The 15665-nt window shown below is 42.7% G+C and overlaps 1 protein-coding gene across 1 annotated transcript in view; it reads right to left on the bottom strand.

Moving 5' to 3' along the window:
- IQCA1 (IQ motif containing with AAA domain 1) overlaps window positions 1-15665 on the bottom strand; it is a gene marked incomplete at its 5' end in the record, with an annotated part of 105394 nt that overhangs the window by 57160 nt on the left and 32569 nt on the right. Inside the window, one exon of the mRNA XM_049773654.1 lies at window positions 7061-7266. Within this exon, the coding sequence (XP_049629611.1) occupies window positions 7061-7266 (206 nt within the window). The remainder of the gene's footprint in view (window positions 1-7060; window positions 7267-15665) is intronic.

Below are 15665 nucleotides of genomic sequence, written 5' to 3'. Positions count from 1 at the left end.
AGGGAGAGACAGAGAGGAACAGAGACACACAGAGAGAGACAGAGACATAGAGAGAGGAGATAGCACACACACTGGAGTCAGGGACATATTTGCTGGTTGTTTCCCTGGCGCCTCGTGGGTGATCCTACTGGTCCTGGACACTCTGGGCCTGAAAAACCTCATCCCTTTAGACTCTGACATGAGCCCTTACTGCTACCTGGCTGAGTAATGCTGGGAGTTATCCCTGTGCCTCCTGAACATTGTTTAGGAGATGCTAATTGAAAAAAAAATTTTTTTAATGGAAATAGAAGCAGCCGCTTATAGAAAGGGCAGTTTTAGGGGCTGGAATGGTGGTGCAGCAGTAGGGCGTTTGCCTTGTACTCGGCTGACCTAGACAAGCCTCGGTTCAATTACCGGAGTCCCATATGGTCCCCCAATCCAGGAGCGATTTCTAAGTGCATACCCAGGAGTAACCCCGGAGTGTTACTAGATGTGGCCCAAAAACTAAAAAAAAAAAAAAAAAAAAGTGAAATCCAGAGCTCTCCCGAGGGACAAGTGGACAAGTAAATGTACCTCAACTCTGGGGTGCATACATGGCTGCTGCCCTCTTTCCTCTCTCTTTGCCCTCTCCCCCATCTTCTCTCCTCCTCCCACCTTTCTTTTTTCTCTTTTCTCTTCTTCTTTTCTCCTCTTTCTCCCCCTTCCCCCCCTTTCTTCCCCTCTGACCTTCCCTCTCTTTTCCTTCTCTTCCTCTTCCCTGTCCCTGATTTGCTTTCTTTTTTTTTTTTTTTTTTTTGGTTTTTGGGCCACACCCGTTTGACGCTCAGGGGTTACTCCTGGCTAAGTGCTCAGAAATTGCCCCTGGCTTGGGGGGACCATATGGGACGCCGGGGGATCGAACTCGGTCCGTTCCTTGGCTAGCGCTTACAAGGCAGACACCTTATCTCTAGCGCCACCTTCCCGGCCCCTGATTTGCTTTCTTATAGCGCATTTTTTTTCTTTTTTTTTTTTAGAATTACAGGCAAATCTTTAACTTTGGAAGTCAACTTGCAATCATTAAGATTCGGTATATGTTGGGTTCCGGCAAGAAGCATTTTAAAGGAGAACTCAGGCTTCCCCATTCCTGCAGGAGTCGGGGAGGGGACTGGTGAACTTCTGGCTTCCAGCAATTAGGAAGCAAACACCTCTGGGAAGTCGGAAGCTTCAGCAGGCAACAAGGAAAGGACATGGCTCCATGCGATCTTCGTTTGTCCAAATCACAGACCAAATGCCCTCCCTCTTGACTATTTCTAAAACATGAAAGGGACACGTGTATCTCCTTTGTATATTTCAGATGTATTCCCTTAACATCTATAATTCTTTTTGAATCTCCTCATATAGTGACAATTTTGTCCACTAGTTTTGTTATTTGATTATATGTTTGCTTTTCCCCCTTTGAGATCTGTTTTATAAGCAATACTGGTAGAAGAGTATCTCTGTATAGAATGCATGTTTGAACCAAGTTACAGGGAATGTTGGACTTGATTCGTTGGCCCCCAGATGCACCAGCAATATCTTGTGGCATTGTTTCTCTTTTGCATAGGCACATTAAAATGGGAAAATCATACATATGCAAACAAGTTCTTATCTAATAGAGATGGGAACACAAATTTGGTAATGCAGTTAGGCCTTATACCCTGAACATTGGCATAATGATTTGGCTTAGGCCTCAGAAGAATGGGCATCACCCATACACCCCTGAACCATGGATACCATCTATGGGAACAACCACAATTGTCTATATCATTATCAGGATCCAAACCTCTACCAGGGAAGACCTACCACTGCTCTGGCATTGACTTATTCCAAAGAGTGCTCTCAACACCCAGACAACTCAGCAACAGCCTGCTTGCAGGGCAGATCACTCCGCATCTAATGGTGTGCTGAAACTAGAGGATGCTCCACATCAGCCTGACTTCAATGAAAGAAATGCATAGAATCCAGAATCTTTAAATATAGAAACCTGATACCAACAACAGCTAAAGTGTGAAAAAGTTTCACCGGGACCACGGAGAATGACTCAAGTTGGACAGACTGGTATGCTGGAGCCCAGAGTCGGTCTTATGCCAATAAACCTCGGGGGTGAGGCCTTCTTGTAATCAGGCCAAGGATTTTTTTTTCGTTTTTCCCATATTTTTCTGGGCCTATGCAAACAATGGCGATTGCCACTGTCACACCTTTACTATTTTTTCTTTGACCCTTGTCCTTTAAGAAAAGAAAACAATTTACTGAACTTAAAAACAAATAACTGTAGAAGAATGCCTGTCTCGAATACAGGCAGGGGATGGGAGGGGGGCACTAGGAGGGGGTAATGTTATACTGGTCAAGGGGGGGGTGTTCTGTTTGTGACTGTAACCCAACTATAATCACGTTACTGAAATAAAAAATATATTTATAAAAAAAAGATTCAGTATATGTGGAGCAGGAGAGATAGCATGGAGGTAGGGTGTTTGCCTTGCATGCAGAAGGACTGTGGTTCGAATCCTGGCATCTCATATGGTCCCCTGAGCCTGCCAGGAGCAATTTCTGAGCAGAGAGCCAGGAGTAACCCCTGAGCACTGCCAAGTGTGACCCCAAAACAAACAAACAAACAAACAAAAAAGATTCGGTATATATGCAATGGATAACTACTTTATTGGCTACTTTTCTTTTGGCATCACTCAAAAGAAGCCATAGCAAAGGGAAAGAGAAAGACAAGATGTGTCACAGAAGGAAAGTGAGTGGCAGAACAAGGGGTCTGCATTCCTCCTCCCACTGACAAAAATTAAAAAGAATCAACTTATGAGCAGCCACATCCAGGCCACAGAAAGTTAAATAATTGTGAAAAGCATCTTTTGGGGGAAATTTTTCAAGGACTTGGGAAAACCCAATGTTATTATTATTTTTAAGAATTAGAAACAGGAACTTATAAATCTACAACTAAAATATCTGTGTGAGAGAAAGACTGGAAGGAAAATTTCCAGAAAGTCTCACAGCAGCTATCTCTAATTATAGATAATTGTTCTTTGCTTCTTAAATGCTTCTTTATTTTGCAAAGACCCTAGAAGGAGCATATATTCCTTTTAATTTTGAAAAAAAAATGACTTCCTTTAAGAGCATTCACAAATTAACTTAAAAAGGCTGGAATGATAGTAGAGCCGGTAGAATGTTTGCCATGCATGTGGCTGACCTGGGTTCAATCTCTGGCACCCTGTATGGTCCCCTTTGCACCACCAGGAATAATTACTGAGTACAAAGCTAGGAGTAACCCCTGAGAACCAATGGATATGACCCCAAAACACCAAACAAAACAAAATTTTAGCTTAGAAAACATGTGTCTTGATTGAGTGAGACTGATTGGATGAGATTGATGGTAGGGAATGCATAATAGCTGTAGCTTGGGAAATAACTTTTTTTTGTTTGTTTTGAGTGGTGCTCAGGGATCTATCCTGGTAGGGCTCAAGAAACAAGAAACCCTAACTGGTGCCAGGAAGCAAACCCAGCTTGCCATGAGCAATTGGGGGTATTTTTTAAAACTGCCATTGTGTGTCTCATCGAAATTTATCCTACGGTCTGATGATATTTTATATATTTTTTAATATAATTTTTATTTTGATCATAGTGGCTTACATATTGTTGACAATAATATTTTAGGTACATATTTACATAAAATCAGGGGGGATTTCCATCACCAATTTGTCCTCCCTACACCTCCGTTTTTGTCCTACCTCCCATATGCTCTTCCCTCACCCCCAGGGCTGCCAGAATATGTGCTCCCCTCTGTATCTAGCCTACTACTTAGTAGTCTTGCACCTGTTTGGTCTTGGCGCCTCCCTTATTTCCCCCTCTAACTGGGGGGCAGGACTAGCTAGTTCAAGTTATGTGGTTTTGTTTGAAGAAGAGAAAAGTAATAAACTGGGGTAAAAGTCTAATACGCAGAAAATAAGCGGAATTCTTCTAGAGGCTCTCATCGATTTGAGAGATGAAGGAGAAAAAGGTGAAACACTCCACCAGTACAAAAAGAAGTGTCAAATATCCAGTGAGGACTCCAACAATAACGATAACCACCACCACAACAAAAAACAAACAAACAAAAAACTGCCATGGTCTTGAGATAAGAAACTTGGCAGAGCACATAAAGAAAGAAAAGAAAAGAAAAGAAAAGAAAAGAAAAGAAAAGAAAAGAAAAGAAAAGAAAAGAAAAGAAAAGAAAAGAAAAAAATAAGTGTAAATGGGGGCAACAGCTTCAATAACCACACAAGAACAAAGAAATCAACCAAAAATAGATAGGTAAATAAAAATAAAAATAATAACAAATGAAGATAAAAAATAATATATAAAAAATAAACAATGTTTTGTGTTTTTTTGCTTTTTTCTTTTTTCCCTCCTGCCCTGGCACAGTAAATATTGGGGTCATTTGAAAAGGAATTCACTTGGCCTAAGAGATATGGGGTTTCTCCGCCCTTGGAGTATATTGTCATGGGATCAACTATAGACTCTGTTCAGGATCCTTTACTCTCCCGGTGGTGCTTTTGTGTTATGTCTTATATTTCAAAAGTAAATATTTACTTTTTTTTTTTTTTTTAGTTTAAGAAAGCAAGGCAAAGGGTTTTCTCAGAGACAAGCAGATAAATGTGATTTGTTAATGAAAATAACTTTGCCCTTGACTTCCCAACTTTGAAAAGAGGCCACTTTACTGCTTTGGTGTGTGGCTCATACAGTATCCCAAGGACCTGCTCAGCCTGAAACTGAGCTGAACTGGGCCTTCCAAGGTTGACAGGCTGAATCCCCCATGACAGAGGCTGGATGTGTGGGTTCCCAGCTAGCAGAGAGGCACATTGATTAATCAAGAGACAGTCAGGGGAGTACATGAAGCCCTGGCATCAGTCCAGCTGACTCCGTGGGGAGGCCTGACATGCTCTAGATGTTTCTCTTGGCTTATCCCAAACTGGTTGCTGTCTTTCTTTAAATGTATTATTGACCAGAGATTTCATGATAAAATGTCTTAGGAATAAAAGGGCTTCTAAAATAGAGAAGATTCCAGGCTACAAAGGACTGACACTGCCCACACCCCCAGAGATGAAAATGTGATTTCCAGTATCTGCTTCCATTAAAAATTCCACATGCATGTGGGGACTTCTATGTTCCAAGAGGAAGATATCTGTGGGCCTGTGTTTACAACTGCCCATTTAGTTGTTTAGCTCCTTGCTATAAGGTACTTGTAATTAGGTTTGCCAATAGCAGTCAGCTAGATTTTAAGGAATCTCTCCTTAGAGAGAAAACATACTTGCCCCACTGTTCTCTGATGAGCAAGGAAAGGAGAGAATAAAGTTCCTGAAAGTGAAGGTGAATAAACAAATATGTAGAATCCTCCTGATCCATGAAAATGAAGGTTTGAATCATATCCAAAGTGATGTAATCAGCACCTCTGAAATATACCACTATACAAACATCTCCTGGATTGCACACAACCAAGGAATCTTTTTGACACAGTGATGTGATTGGATAAGAATGAGAGGCCAGGGCTGGAGTGACAGTACTGTGAAGAGGGAGCTTGCCATGCATGCAGCTAATCTGGGATTGATCCCCAGTACCCCATATGGTCCTCTGAGCACTGCCAGGAGGAATCCCTGAGCTTAAAGCCAGGATTAAGTCCTGAATACTGCCAGGTCTGGCTACACTAAAAGACAGAATTCTCCCATTGAAAAGCATGTTTTTGTGCTTTGAATAAATAATCCCTTGCTATAGCATCCAACTATTATTGAGGAAACAGCATGTTAAAATCCTGGATGGGGAGTTTATCCCATGACAGTTTATGATTGATTCAATTTTTCTAAACACTTGTGAGCTTCTAAATACTCACAGACACACATTCAACAGTTGTGGCTGAGACACAAGTTACCCTGGTCCTTAGTGTCTGAAAGAAGAGCCAGAAGGGTGATCACTGTGTTTGTGAATGGGGACAGTCATGGTTGGTTGGATGCCTGAGCCACTGGGCTATGAGCAGAGTGTGGACTGGGTCTGTGTTTCATCTGAAGACCTGTCTGGGAGACCCGTCTCCTGTTCTTCTTGAGTTCAATGAATTGTCATCTTTCACTTCTCAAGAGGTGATTGTGGCCCTGCCATCTTGAGCTGGCACCATCATCTCTGGCTCTGTCCTAGACTGGTGCTGGGAGGCAAGCTGGCCAGTGGACAGACCCATGTAATAAGGGCTTGAGGGTGGCTTCCTAGTCCCAGTTGCCAGAGAAGAACCAAGAAAAGCTTGATCTTACCCATGCCCAGCTTTTCTTAGAAAATACTAGAACCCAAAAGCCATTGCAAGAAGTGTAATTAGTTCCTATAGCATCCTCCACCTTGATGTTTGGAAATCACATCCCCAAACCATTCACTTTTTTTTTTCAGTCTTTGAACCAGACCTGACTGTGTTCAGGGGTTACTTACTGTAACCCTTCCTTCAATGTCCTTTTACCTAAGCTTTTGAGATGTTAATCCCACCTGGATGATCAGACCTGTCCATACCTGGGATAAGGCAGGCTATTTTAAATAAAGAATAAAAAATTATGGCTGGGGGTTGGTGAGAGAGAAGCAGAAAAAAGGCAGGGGGTAGCAAAAAAGCATAGCAGAGAAGCACATATGAGGAAAAGCATATGGCGGACAGGGCCATGGAATAAAAGCAAGCTGACTCAGATTAAAATTTAACTGACTGCTTGTGAATTATTCTCTGCCTTACTCTGCATTTTTAGACCAGCTGGCCAAAGGGTTAGAGGTGCCCAAAGGGCTAGGACTGGGGGAGGATTCACCCAACATGTGGATCTTTTTATATTTTGTATTTTTAATCAACACTCCCGGCTCTGCACTCGGGGACCATTCCTGGACATATGGGAATCAAGCCCAGGTCAGCCATGTGCAAGGCAAATGCCCTTCCCACTATATCACTTTGGCTACTAATCTTCACATTTCTTAAAACACACTGATGCCTTCAAACTCAGAACAGTGGGCTTGTGGTCAGCCACCTGTCTGTGCCTGGACACGTGTGTGGGCACCACAATCACTCTGTACTCACCTGCACTCGATGAACCAGTGTCGAATCTGGTCTTGCAGATTCTCCTTGATATCCGGCCCCTCCATAATCTTCAGGTCATCCTTGATGGTGACGAGGGCTTGTTTGTAGTCAGCCTCATGCTTCTCCTGCACCTCATTCCTCAGCAAACTCACCTTCTTAGCCTGCTCCACTGTTGGGCTGACTTGGTTGAACAGTGGGGGAGGAATCTGGGAAGCAGACAGGGAAAGATCAGAAACAGTGGGACTGGAATGGTAGCATAGCAGTAAGGCAATTTGTCTTGCATGCAGCCAACACAGGATGGATCCCGGTTCAAATCCTGGCATTCTGTATGGTTCCCCGAGCCTGCCAAAAGCAACGTCTGAGCATAGAGCCAGAAGTAACCCCTGAGTGCCTCTGGGTGTGACCCAAAAACAAAACAAAACAAAAATCAGAAAAGGTGATGGACATTGGATAGTGGCCAAGGGCTGTCAAAACCCTGGCAGAATCAAAGCACAGAAGGACCTGGCCAACAGTGGTGAGGGCATGCGAAGGGCAGAGGCAGTTGTTTTAGGGGCTCTGCATGGGAGCTTTTCAACACTTCTATGCTAGAAGCTTGAGAAACAAACATGCCTCCATGCCAGCAAAGGAAAGCTTTCATATCTTTCTGATTTAGTGGAGAACAAAATAATAGCATACAAAGGGATTTGAAAGAAGAGCTGGTGAAGAGCATGTACTGAAAGCAAGAAAAATAAAACCCAAACATGGCCTTTGTCACAGACCCCACTTCATCCCCATTTCTCGGAGGCCCTCTCAGCTGACGCAGGTATTGCACCAAGATGGTGCATCTCTCTGGTGCTATTCTGGGAGAGTTTATAAACCAATGATTATCAGTAACGGGTAGTCTCTGGCCCTGCTTGAAGCATAGTGAGGGACTGCAGGGCCTCAGTAATAAAAAAAAATTCTTCATCTGCAACAGCCCTGAAGGAATCCAGTGGCACAACAGTAGCCTGAGAGTTTGGTAAAAGAACAAACCATCTCTATTTGCTTGTTTGTTTTTGGTGTTTGTGACCTTACCTGCCTCATTTACACTTAGTGCCCAAACAGGGACCCAAAGACTTGCAAAGATCCCAATGATGGTGAGTGACTTGACCCTCTGGTGGAAATCACCATGATGGTCCCATCAAGCTGAATTTAATGTGCTGTGCCTTTTAGTGAAACACTGGTGCACATGCCCCCACCCCCCAACCCCTTCTGAATGGCTTCATGTTGCTCTGGTTCATCTACCTGCATTTCTTACTCTGGACTGTATGTACCAGGCTCCATAGAAATTCTTCCAGGCACATATTCAAGAGAGAAAGGGTGCCTTCCCAGTGGTGACAAGTTCTCAATCTAAAGACCTTCCTAGGGATGATAATTTATCATTCACTACTGGCACTAAAACTGAGAGACTCCCATCTCTCAAAGATGATGAGCTGGCTACAGTTTCTGCAGACTCAGAATCTGAAAATGACTCAACCAGAGATATACCTGTGCCTCAAGCCAGGAGTCTAAGGGACAAGCTGATGCTGTCAATCCAAGCCTTGGTACTGTCAAATGGTTCAATGTCTGGAAAGATTATGCCTTTACCAACAAAAATGACACCAAAGGAGATGTTTTTGTTCACTGGACAGCTATTAAGAGAAACAATCCCAGAAAGTTTTTATGTAGTGTTGGAGATGGGGAGATTGTGGAGTTTGATGTTGTGAAAGGAGAAAGGGGGTCCAATACTACTGATGTATTCGGACCTAGCAGAGTGCCAGTAAAAAGTTACCGATATGCTCCCATATTATATTCTGCAAATTTATTCTCTCGCCTTACTCAGCTGCCCCACCACCCACGGTTGTAGAGCTCCCTTCGGGGGAGACAGAAGCAGACAGTGAAGAGGGGACAGCAGAAGACTCTGAGCAGGGTCCCAGATGCTGACACACACCACTTTTCTTCTACCAAAGGTACTTTGTGAGAGGAACTTGACTCTCCAACCTGCAGCATCTTATCGAGGTCACTGAGGGTGTAGAAGTCAAAGAGAAAGCTTCATTTGAAGGGGGCAAAGAGCAGGGAGATGAGCTGGTCTCCTAACCCAGATTCTGGCCCAAGATCTAAAGGCCTTTCTGTCCCAGAGGGCCTCAGCAGAGAAGATGGAGGATTCAAGCTCAGTCGAAGCACAAGTTGAGAAACTACTTTCAGAACCTCCTGCAACTAAAGCTTGTGATCCTTTTTGTGTGAGTCATTATATTGCTGGTTAAACTGTGTGAGCCACCTATATAGATCTTAATGCTATTCTTTTGTTCTATGCCTCACTGCAAACAGATAATTTTGTGTTCAACTTTAGTGCTTTAATATTAGTTTGCACAGTTTGAGGAAATGCATAATGTTGCTAGATTTTTTGTTTGTTTGTTTTTTTGGTCATGCCCGGCAGCACTCAGGGGTTACTCCTGGTTCTACACTCAGAAAATCACTCCTGGCAGGCTCTGGAGACCATATGGGATGTTGGGATTCGAACCACTGTCCTCCTGCATGCAAGGCAAACGGCCCTACCTCCATGCTATCTCTCCGACCTCAATGTTGCTAGACTTTAATAGTTCTCAGCTATCCTAGTGAATGTTTCTCAATTGCTGTGATATTTGATTGTGTATATTATTTAGCAACTTATTCTCAAAATTATGTGTGCTAGAATGTTCTATTGTCTTTGTCCACAGAAGTCGATGGAAAAGGATCTTGGGTACTATTGACTCTTATTATAGTGATCATTATAAGAATGTTTTAGCAAACTTTTTTTTTCAAACTATATATATTCAGAAATGTTCTTGTGATTTTGTTTAGGGAAGTTTATGAAAGGAACTTGAATGTTCTAGTTTGCTAAAACATTCTTATAATGATCACTATAATAAGAGTAACCTATGAAGCTTTTAAAGCCAAGCCAACCCTCACTAGCACTGATTCATAGGAATTAGTACAACAGTAACTGGCTTAAAATTTCCTCATCACCTTATTTGCTTCTAAAAGTTATTTTTCCTTTTATTATCCCAACTTTTTCTGCACTTATGCAAAAGACTGCCACACCTTTTATCTTTTAGATAGAGACATCAGGCTTTTTCTTCGAACCTTCAGGGCATGAATTACTTTGTTTTACCTCATATTTATGCATTTTTCTATAAAGTTAAGAAGGAAGAGGTGTAGCTAATCACCTTAAACACACCCTGTTTTAACTTCCAGAGCACACACCCTACTTTCCCTAACCACCTTACCCAGTCTTCCCTAAACACAGAAAAACACACCATGTTGTAATTCCCTCTCACCCCAATCTACTCAATTGGCTGACACAGAGTTCACACTTTACTCTCCACCCTTTCTCACTTACAATAAATATTATCCAAAATGGCTGATAGATATTTCTTGGTGAGTACTCTACTTGCCTGAGACTTGACTTCACTAGTGACTTCTACATCCAGTGACTCTGATCTCACCAGTGATATCTACATCTTGGGATCAGACACTATCAGCTTCATTTTCAGGTTTTCTCCTGGTAAAGCTTGGGGGATTTAATGGTGTGGCACAATTAAACCTGGGCAAGCCACATGCAAGGCAAGTACCTTGTCTGCTGTGCTAACTCTTGCTAGACCATATCTGAAAGCACTGTTGCTGAGGTCTGGCTGGGAGGATCTAAAGGGGCTTTGAGAGATGAACTGGGAAGGGCCATGATATGGCACCAAAGGCAGGAGCACTGCAGGAGGGCCTCTAGGTTTCAGGGATGTGGAGGCTAGAGTAGCACCCTTCGGTCAAATGCAGTCATGTACTTTCCAGTGGTGTACAAGGTCTGGTACATACATTCTCTTTCCAAATTCTATTTTAGGCACCACACTTTTCAGTACTGTCCACAGTTGGGCTTCATGCATAGAGCATTCCAGCGCCACCTTCTACCAGTGTCCATTTCTCTCCACCATGGTTTCAGTGTTCCCCACCTCAACCCCATCTCCCAATATCTCTCCTCCATGCTAATATTCCTACTGGAGATCAGTTCTCAGGTTCAGTTGCCTCGGAGCATTTGTTATTTCCCTACCAGGTTTCTTTATTTCCTACATAGAAGAGCAGTTACATACATTTTTAGTGATTTTGAACTAGAGTGATAGTACAGCAGAGAGCAAGTGATTGGGGTTTGATCCCTGGCATCCTATAAGGTCCCCTAAGACCACCAGGAGTAATTCCTGAGTGCAGAACCAGGAGTAAGACTTGTGCCTCCCTCAAAATAACCCCAACATTTTTTTTTAGCAATTTTGCAAACCAGCTATTAAGGTTATCAAATGCAGTTCTTTTCAAAATGCCAAATTACCAAAACTTACTTGACAAAGTAAAAACAAATGGTCAGTACTGAAAATGCATCATTTCTTTTTTTTACATCTTTTGGGGGGAGGTTGGGCCACACTTAGTGGCACTCAGGGGTTACTCCTGGCTCTGTGCTCAGAAATTGCTCCTGGCTCAGGGGACCATATGGGAGGCCAGGAATTGAACCTAGGTCTGTTCTGGGTCTACCACATGCAAGGCAAATATCCTACCACTGTGCTGTCTCTCCAGCCCCAAAAGTGCATCATTTCATTACTATAATTATTATGTGAGTCCTTTTAAATTTATTTTTGGCTTTTGGGCCACATGCCTTCAGTCCCAACAATATGCTCCAGTGTCACCTCTGGTGGTTCTCAGGGGACTGTTGGGTACTGAGGTTTGGAGGTTTGAACTTGGACCTCTGGCAAGCAAAGCATGTTGCATTATCTCTCTGGCCCCACTCAATTTACTTTTTTCCAGAATTTTACCTATAATTTAGTCTCTTGATGTTATTCATATGGCTTGTATTTATATGTTGGAAACAAAAAAGCATGTTAGCCACTATGTGAGGGTCTGGAGAGGGTCATGTTGAGTGAAGTCAGCAGGAGAGGGACAGATACAATCATCTCTCATGTAATTCCTCATGTAGGAGTAGGGGTGGGCAGCGAAGTCCTGAGACAATGGTAGATGGAAGCAGACATGCTGGTATAGGGTGCGGGGGTATGAAACAGTGTAGAGCAGGGGTCCTCAAACTATGGCCCGTGGGCCACATATTGTATTTGTATCTGTTTTGTTTCTTCATTGCAAAATAAGATATATGCAGTGTGCATAAGAATTCGTTCATAAGTTTTGTTTTTACTATAGTCAGACCCTCCAATGGTCTGAGGGACAGTGAACTGGCCCCCTGTTTAAAAAGTTTGAGGACCCCTGGTAGAGTGTCGTGTGCATAAAACCCTCTCATGAAGTGTTATCCACACAATGCTTCAATTTGAAAGATCCCTGTGTGTAACATGAACATGGTTAATTACCCCAGCTGTGTTCAGTCAGGTCAGTGGGTTCCAGACTGATAATCTGCAAACACTCGGACCATGGAAATTGCCAAGTGTTATGAATCAGGCAGGGCTTGACTGCTCTGATTTGAGTGTCTAGACTTAAAAGACTGATTGAAAACAGTAAGGCAGATACACAGAAGAGTTCCCTGTCTCAGTCGTGGTACATTGTATAGAGCACCAAAAATGAAGCAATTAAAAACCAGCATATAAAAACTACTCTGACTAGGCAAAGCACTAACTTTAATAAATAATAAGTGAATGAAATGTGACATGCACGGCATTGTTTTACTTTCATCTTAATGTAAATGAGAACATCAGTCAACATTCCTGCTGGGACTATTTATTATTTTGCTATTATTATTTGTCATTATTTGCTATAGTTTGTTATTATTTTTATTATTTGTTATTATTGACAGCAATAAAAGTGGGACAAAAGATATGAAGATTGGGGGAAAATCAAGGTTTCTTTTCTTTTTTCTTTTTTTTTTCTTTTTTCTCCCCCCTTCTTTTTTTTTAACCTATTGCAAGGATTTTTGTTTTGTTTGGTTTTGGTTTTGGTTTTTGGGTCACACCCAGCTCAGGGGTTACTCCTGCTCTATACTCAGAAGTCGCCCCTGACAGGCACAGGGGACCATATGGGATGCCGGGATTCGAACCACCGTCCTTCTGCATGAAAGGCAAACACCTGGGCCCAGAGAAATAGCACAGCGGCGTTTGCCTTGCAAGCAGCCGATCCAGGACCTAAGGTGGTTGGTTCAAATCCCGGTGTCCCATATGGTCCCCTGTGCCTGCCAGAAGCTATTTCTGAGCAGACAGCCAGGAGTAACCCCTGAGCAATGCCGGGTGTGGCCCAAAAACCAAAAAAAAAAAAAAAAAAAAAAAAAAGAAAGGCAAACACTTTACCTCCATGCTATCTTTCTGGCCTCAGATTTTATTGTTCTTGGGACCAGGTGAGTAAAGTGGGTAAAGTAAGGTGCTCGCCTTGGGTGCATCCCCAAATAAAATAAAACCAAAAATATTTTATTATTCTCTAAGAATCAGTATGCTGTGAAATTTGCAATGAAGGATAGAATGTGTGTGTGTGTGTGTGTGTGTGTGTGTGTGTAAATTGTGTGCATCAATCTTTTTATCAATGATATTATAATAAAATTCAGGGGAACCTACAAGTGCAAATTTCCACAATGCCACGATAGGCACATTGTGATTAATACACACACCATAATCCCCTGGGGGCAATGGTAAACAGGGGAGGAGGGCCACAGCAGGAAATAATCCAAATCAGGCTGAAACACAGGTCCAGGCACCTTTCCACCATATGGAACAAGATCGAGGGGAGGCCAGGACCACAGTATTTACTGTGAAGATAGGACCACCCCCATGGGTGGGGAGGAGTTAAGGTAAAGAACCTATCTAAAAGTTCTTACCGCCCCAGTGGGTTTTTAACATGTAAAAGAGGAAGCCATCATTGTTAAGGGTGAAGGCCAATACAGCCATATTGTTAGGGTGAAGGCTGATTATCCTAACAGCACATCAAAAGGTTCACCTGAGAACAGGGACCAGAGAAACCAGAGGTTCTTTCATCACTTATAGGTTCTCTGCATTTCACCACTGCCCAGCTCTTCAAACTTTCCTTTCTAAGTGAGAAGGTCGGGAAGGGCAAGAGATTCCTTAGAATCTAGGGCTAACTAAACTGAGGTACACCTCTAATCCAGAATTGCTGCTATGTCTGCCCACTAGCCAGCAACACAGATTCATTGAATTCTTGAAAGAGAGCCCAGCCAAGCCATAAAAATTCATAGATGTATCTGCCTTGCAGTTGATCATGCTGGGGTACCTTGGGAAGAGGAAAGTAGCCCCCTGCTGAAGCTTCAGCATCTGCATACACTCCCCACATTTGCTGCCATGCCAATGGCCCAACTTCACCCCTTTTCTACTAATATCTGCAGAGACAACTTACATAACCTCCAGATATGACGATTTTATGGCTGATGTCTCCACAGACTCTTTGGGGACAGGGAGGGTCATCTCCCCTCATACTTATGCACTTTCAGAAGTCCCTGCAGCTATACCCATGAACCACTGCCTCTACCACATGAACACATCAGCTAAGCGTCATAGATCCTCAGAGTCCTGGACCATGTGGCCACATACATGACCACACAACACCTCCATAGTTTTCATACTGATATTCCAGTAGGAATCCACCAAATTAGGCAAAATAATCATAGAAACCACCAAGCTAAACAAATAAAGCTAACAACGGAACGGACAACTAGCAATGAACAGCTTAGTAAACCTTGAGATTATGACATAATGATCCCATTGAGACATATGACAGCTCTCACAAATTTTCTTTGAATGAGATTATCCCCCCCCCGTAATGTCATTATCATTTATTTGTAATAAGCAATAGTAAGTAAAATTATTTGTACCTGCCATGGGAAGACATGGGGGAAGATGGAAAACTGGGCACAATGGTGGAAGGAAAGTTACACTGACGGTGGGATCAGTGTTAGAACACAGAATGCCAGAAATAACTGCTTATGTAATTATTACTGTATTATGCAATTTTGTAAACCACCATGTTTAAAATAAAGACATTTATTTTTAAAAACATGAATCTAGGGCTAAGCTAAGCCCCAAATTGTTTGGTTGTATGGGAGGCAGAAATGGAATTTTCCTTCTTGAAAAAGGACAGCAAAGTGAGTGGTAGAGGCGGTGTGCTAGAGTAGATTCGGAGGGAAAGAACTGGAAGATTCATGATTGTGTTTCTTTTTCTTCTTCTATACATCTGAGACCTTTGTCAGTGCAACCTCTGAATCCTTCTCCAAGCTTTGTTTCCAAATGCACGAAATAAATGAGGAGGGTTCTTAGAGTTACCAGTCATATTGATACACTTCTACCTGGTAGCAATTAAAGTGGGGTCCCAGGTGACTGAGAAGAGTCCTTAGGAAAGTACAATACCAGTCTAGCCTCACTGATCCCTGCTATCATAGAGATCCAGGATCTGGGTGTCTACCTGGGTCATTTGCTGGGACAGTGTCTCAGCAAAAGGGCCTTCTTGGCCCTTCCACCTTCCATGGTCCTCTTTGAGGAAGCAGTCAGCCCTGGCCTCCAGAGAAGTGGAATGGGAGTGTCTGAGTTATGTGGGGGTTTGTCTCTTGATCCAATGTGTTAGCACATACTGTTCTTGTGTTCTATTTTCCTCCTCCAAAATT

Source organism: Suncus etruscus, chromosome 5 (assembly GCF_024139225.1).
Source record: "Suncus etruscus isolate mSunEtr1 chromosome 5, mSunEtr1.pri.cur, whole genome shotgun sequence".
In the NCBI taxonomy this organism is placed as follows: Eukaryota; Metazoa; Chordata; class Mammalia; order Eulipotyphla; family Soricidae; genus Suncus; species Suncus etruscus.
This window is presented reverse-complemented; position numbering and strand designations above follow the sequence as displayed.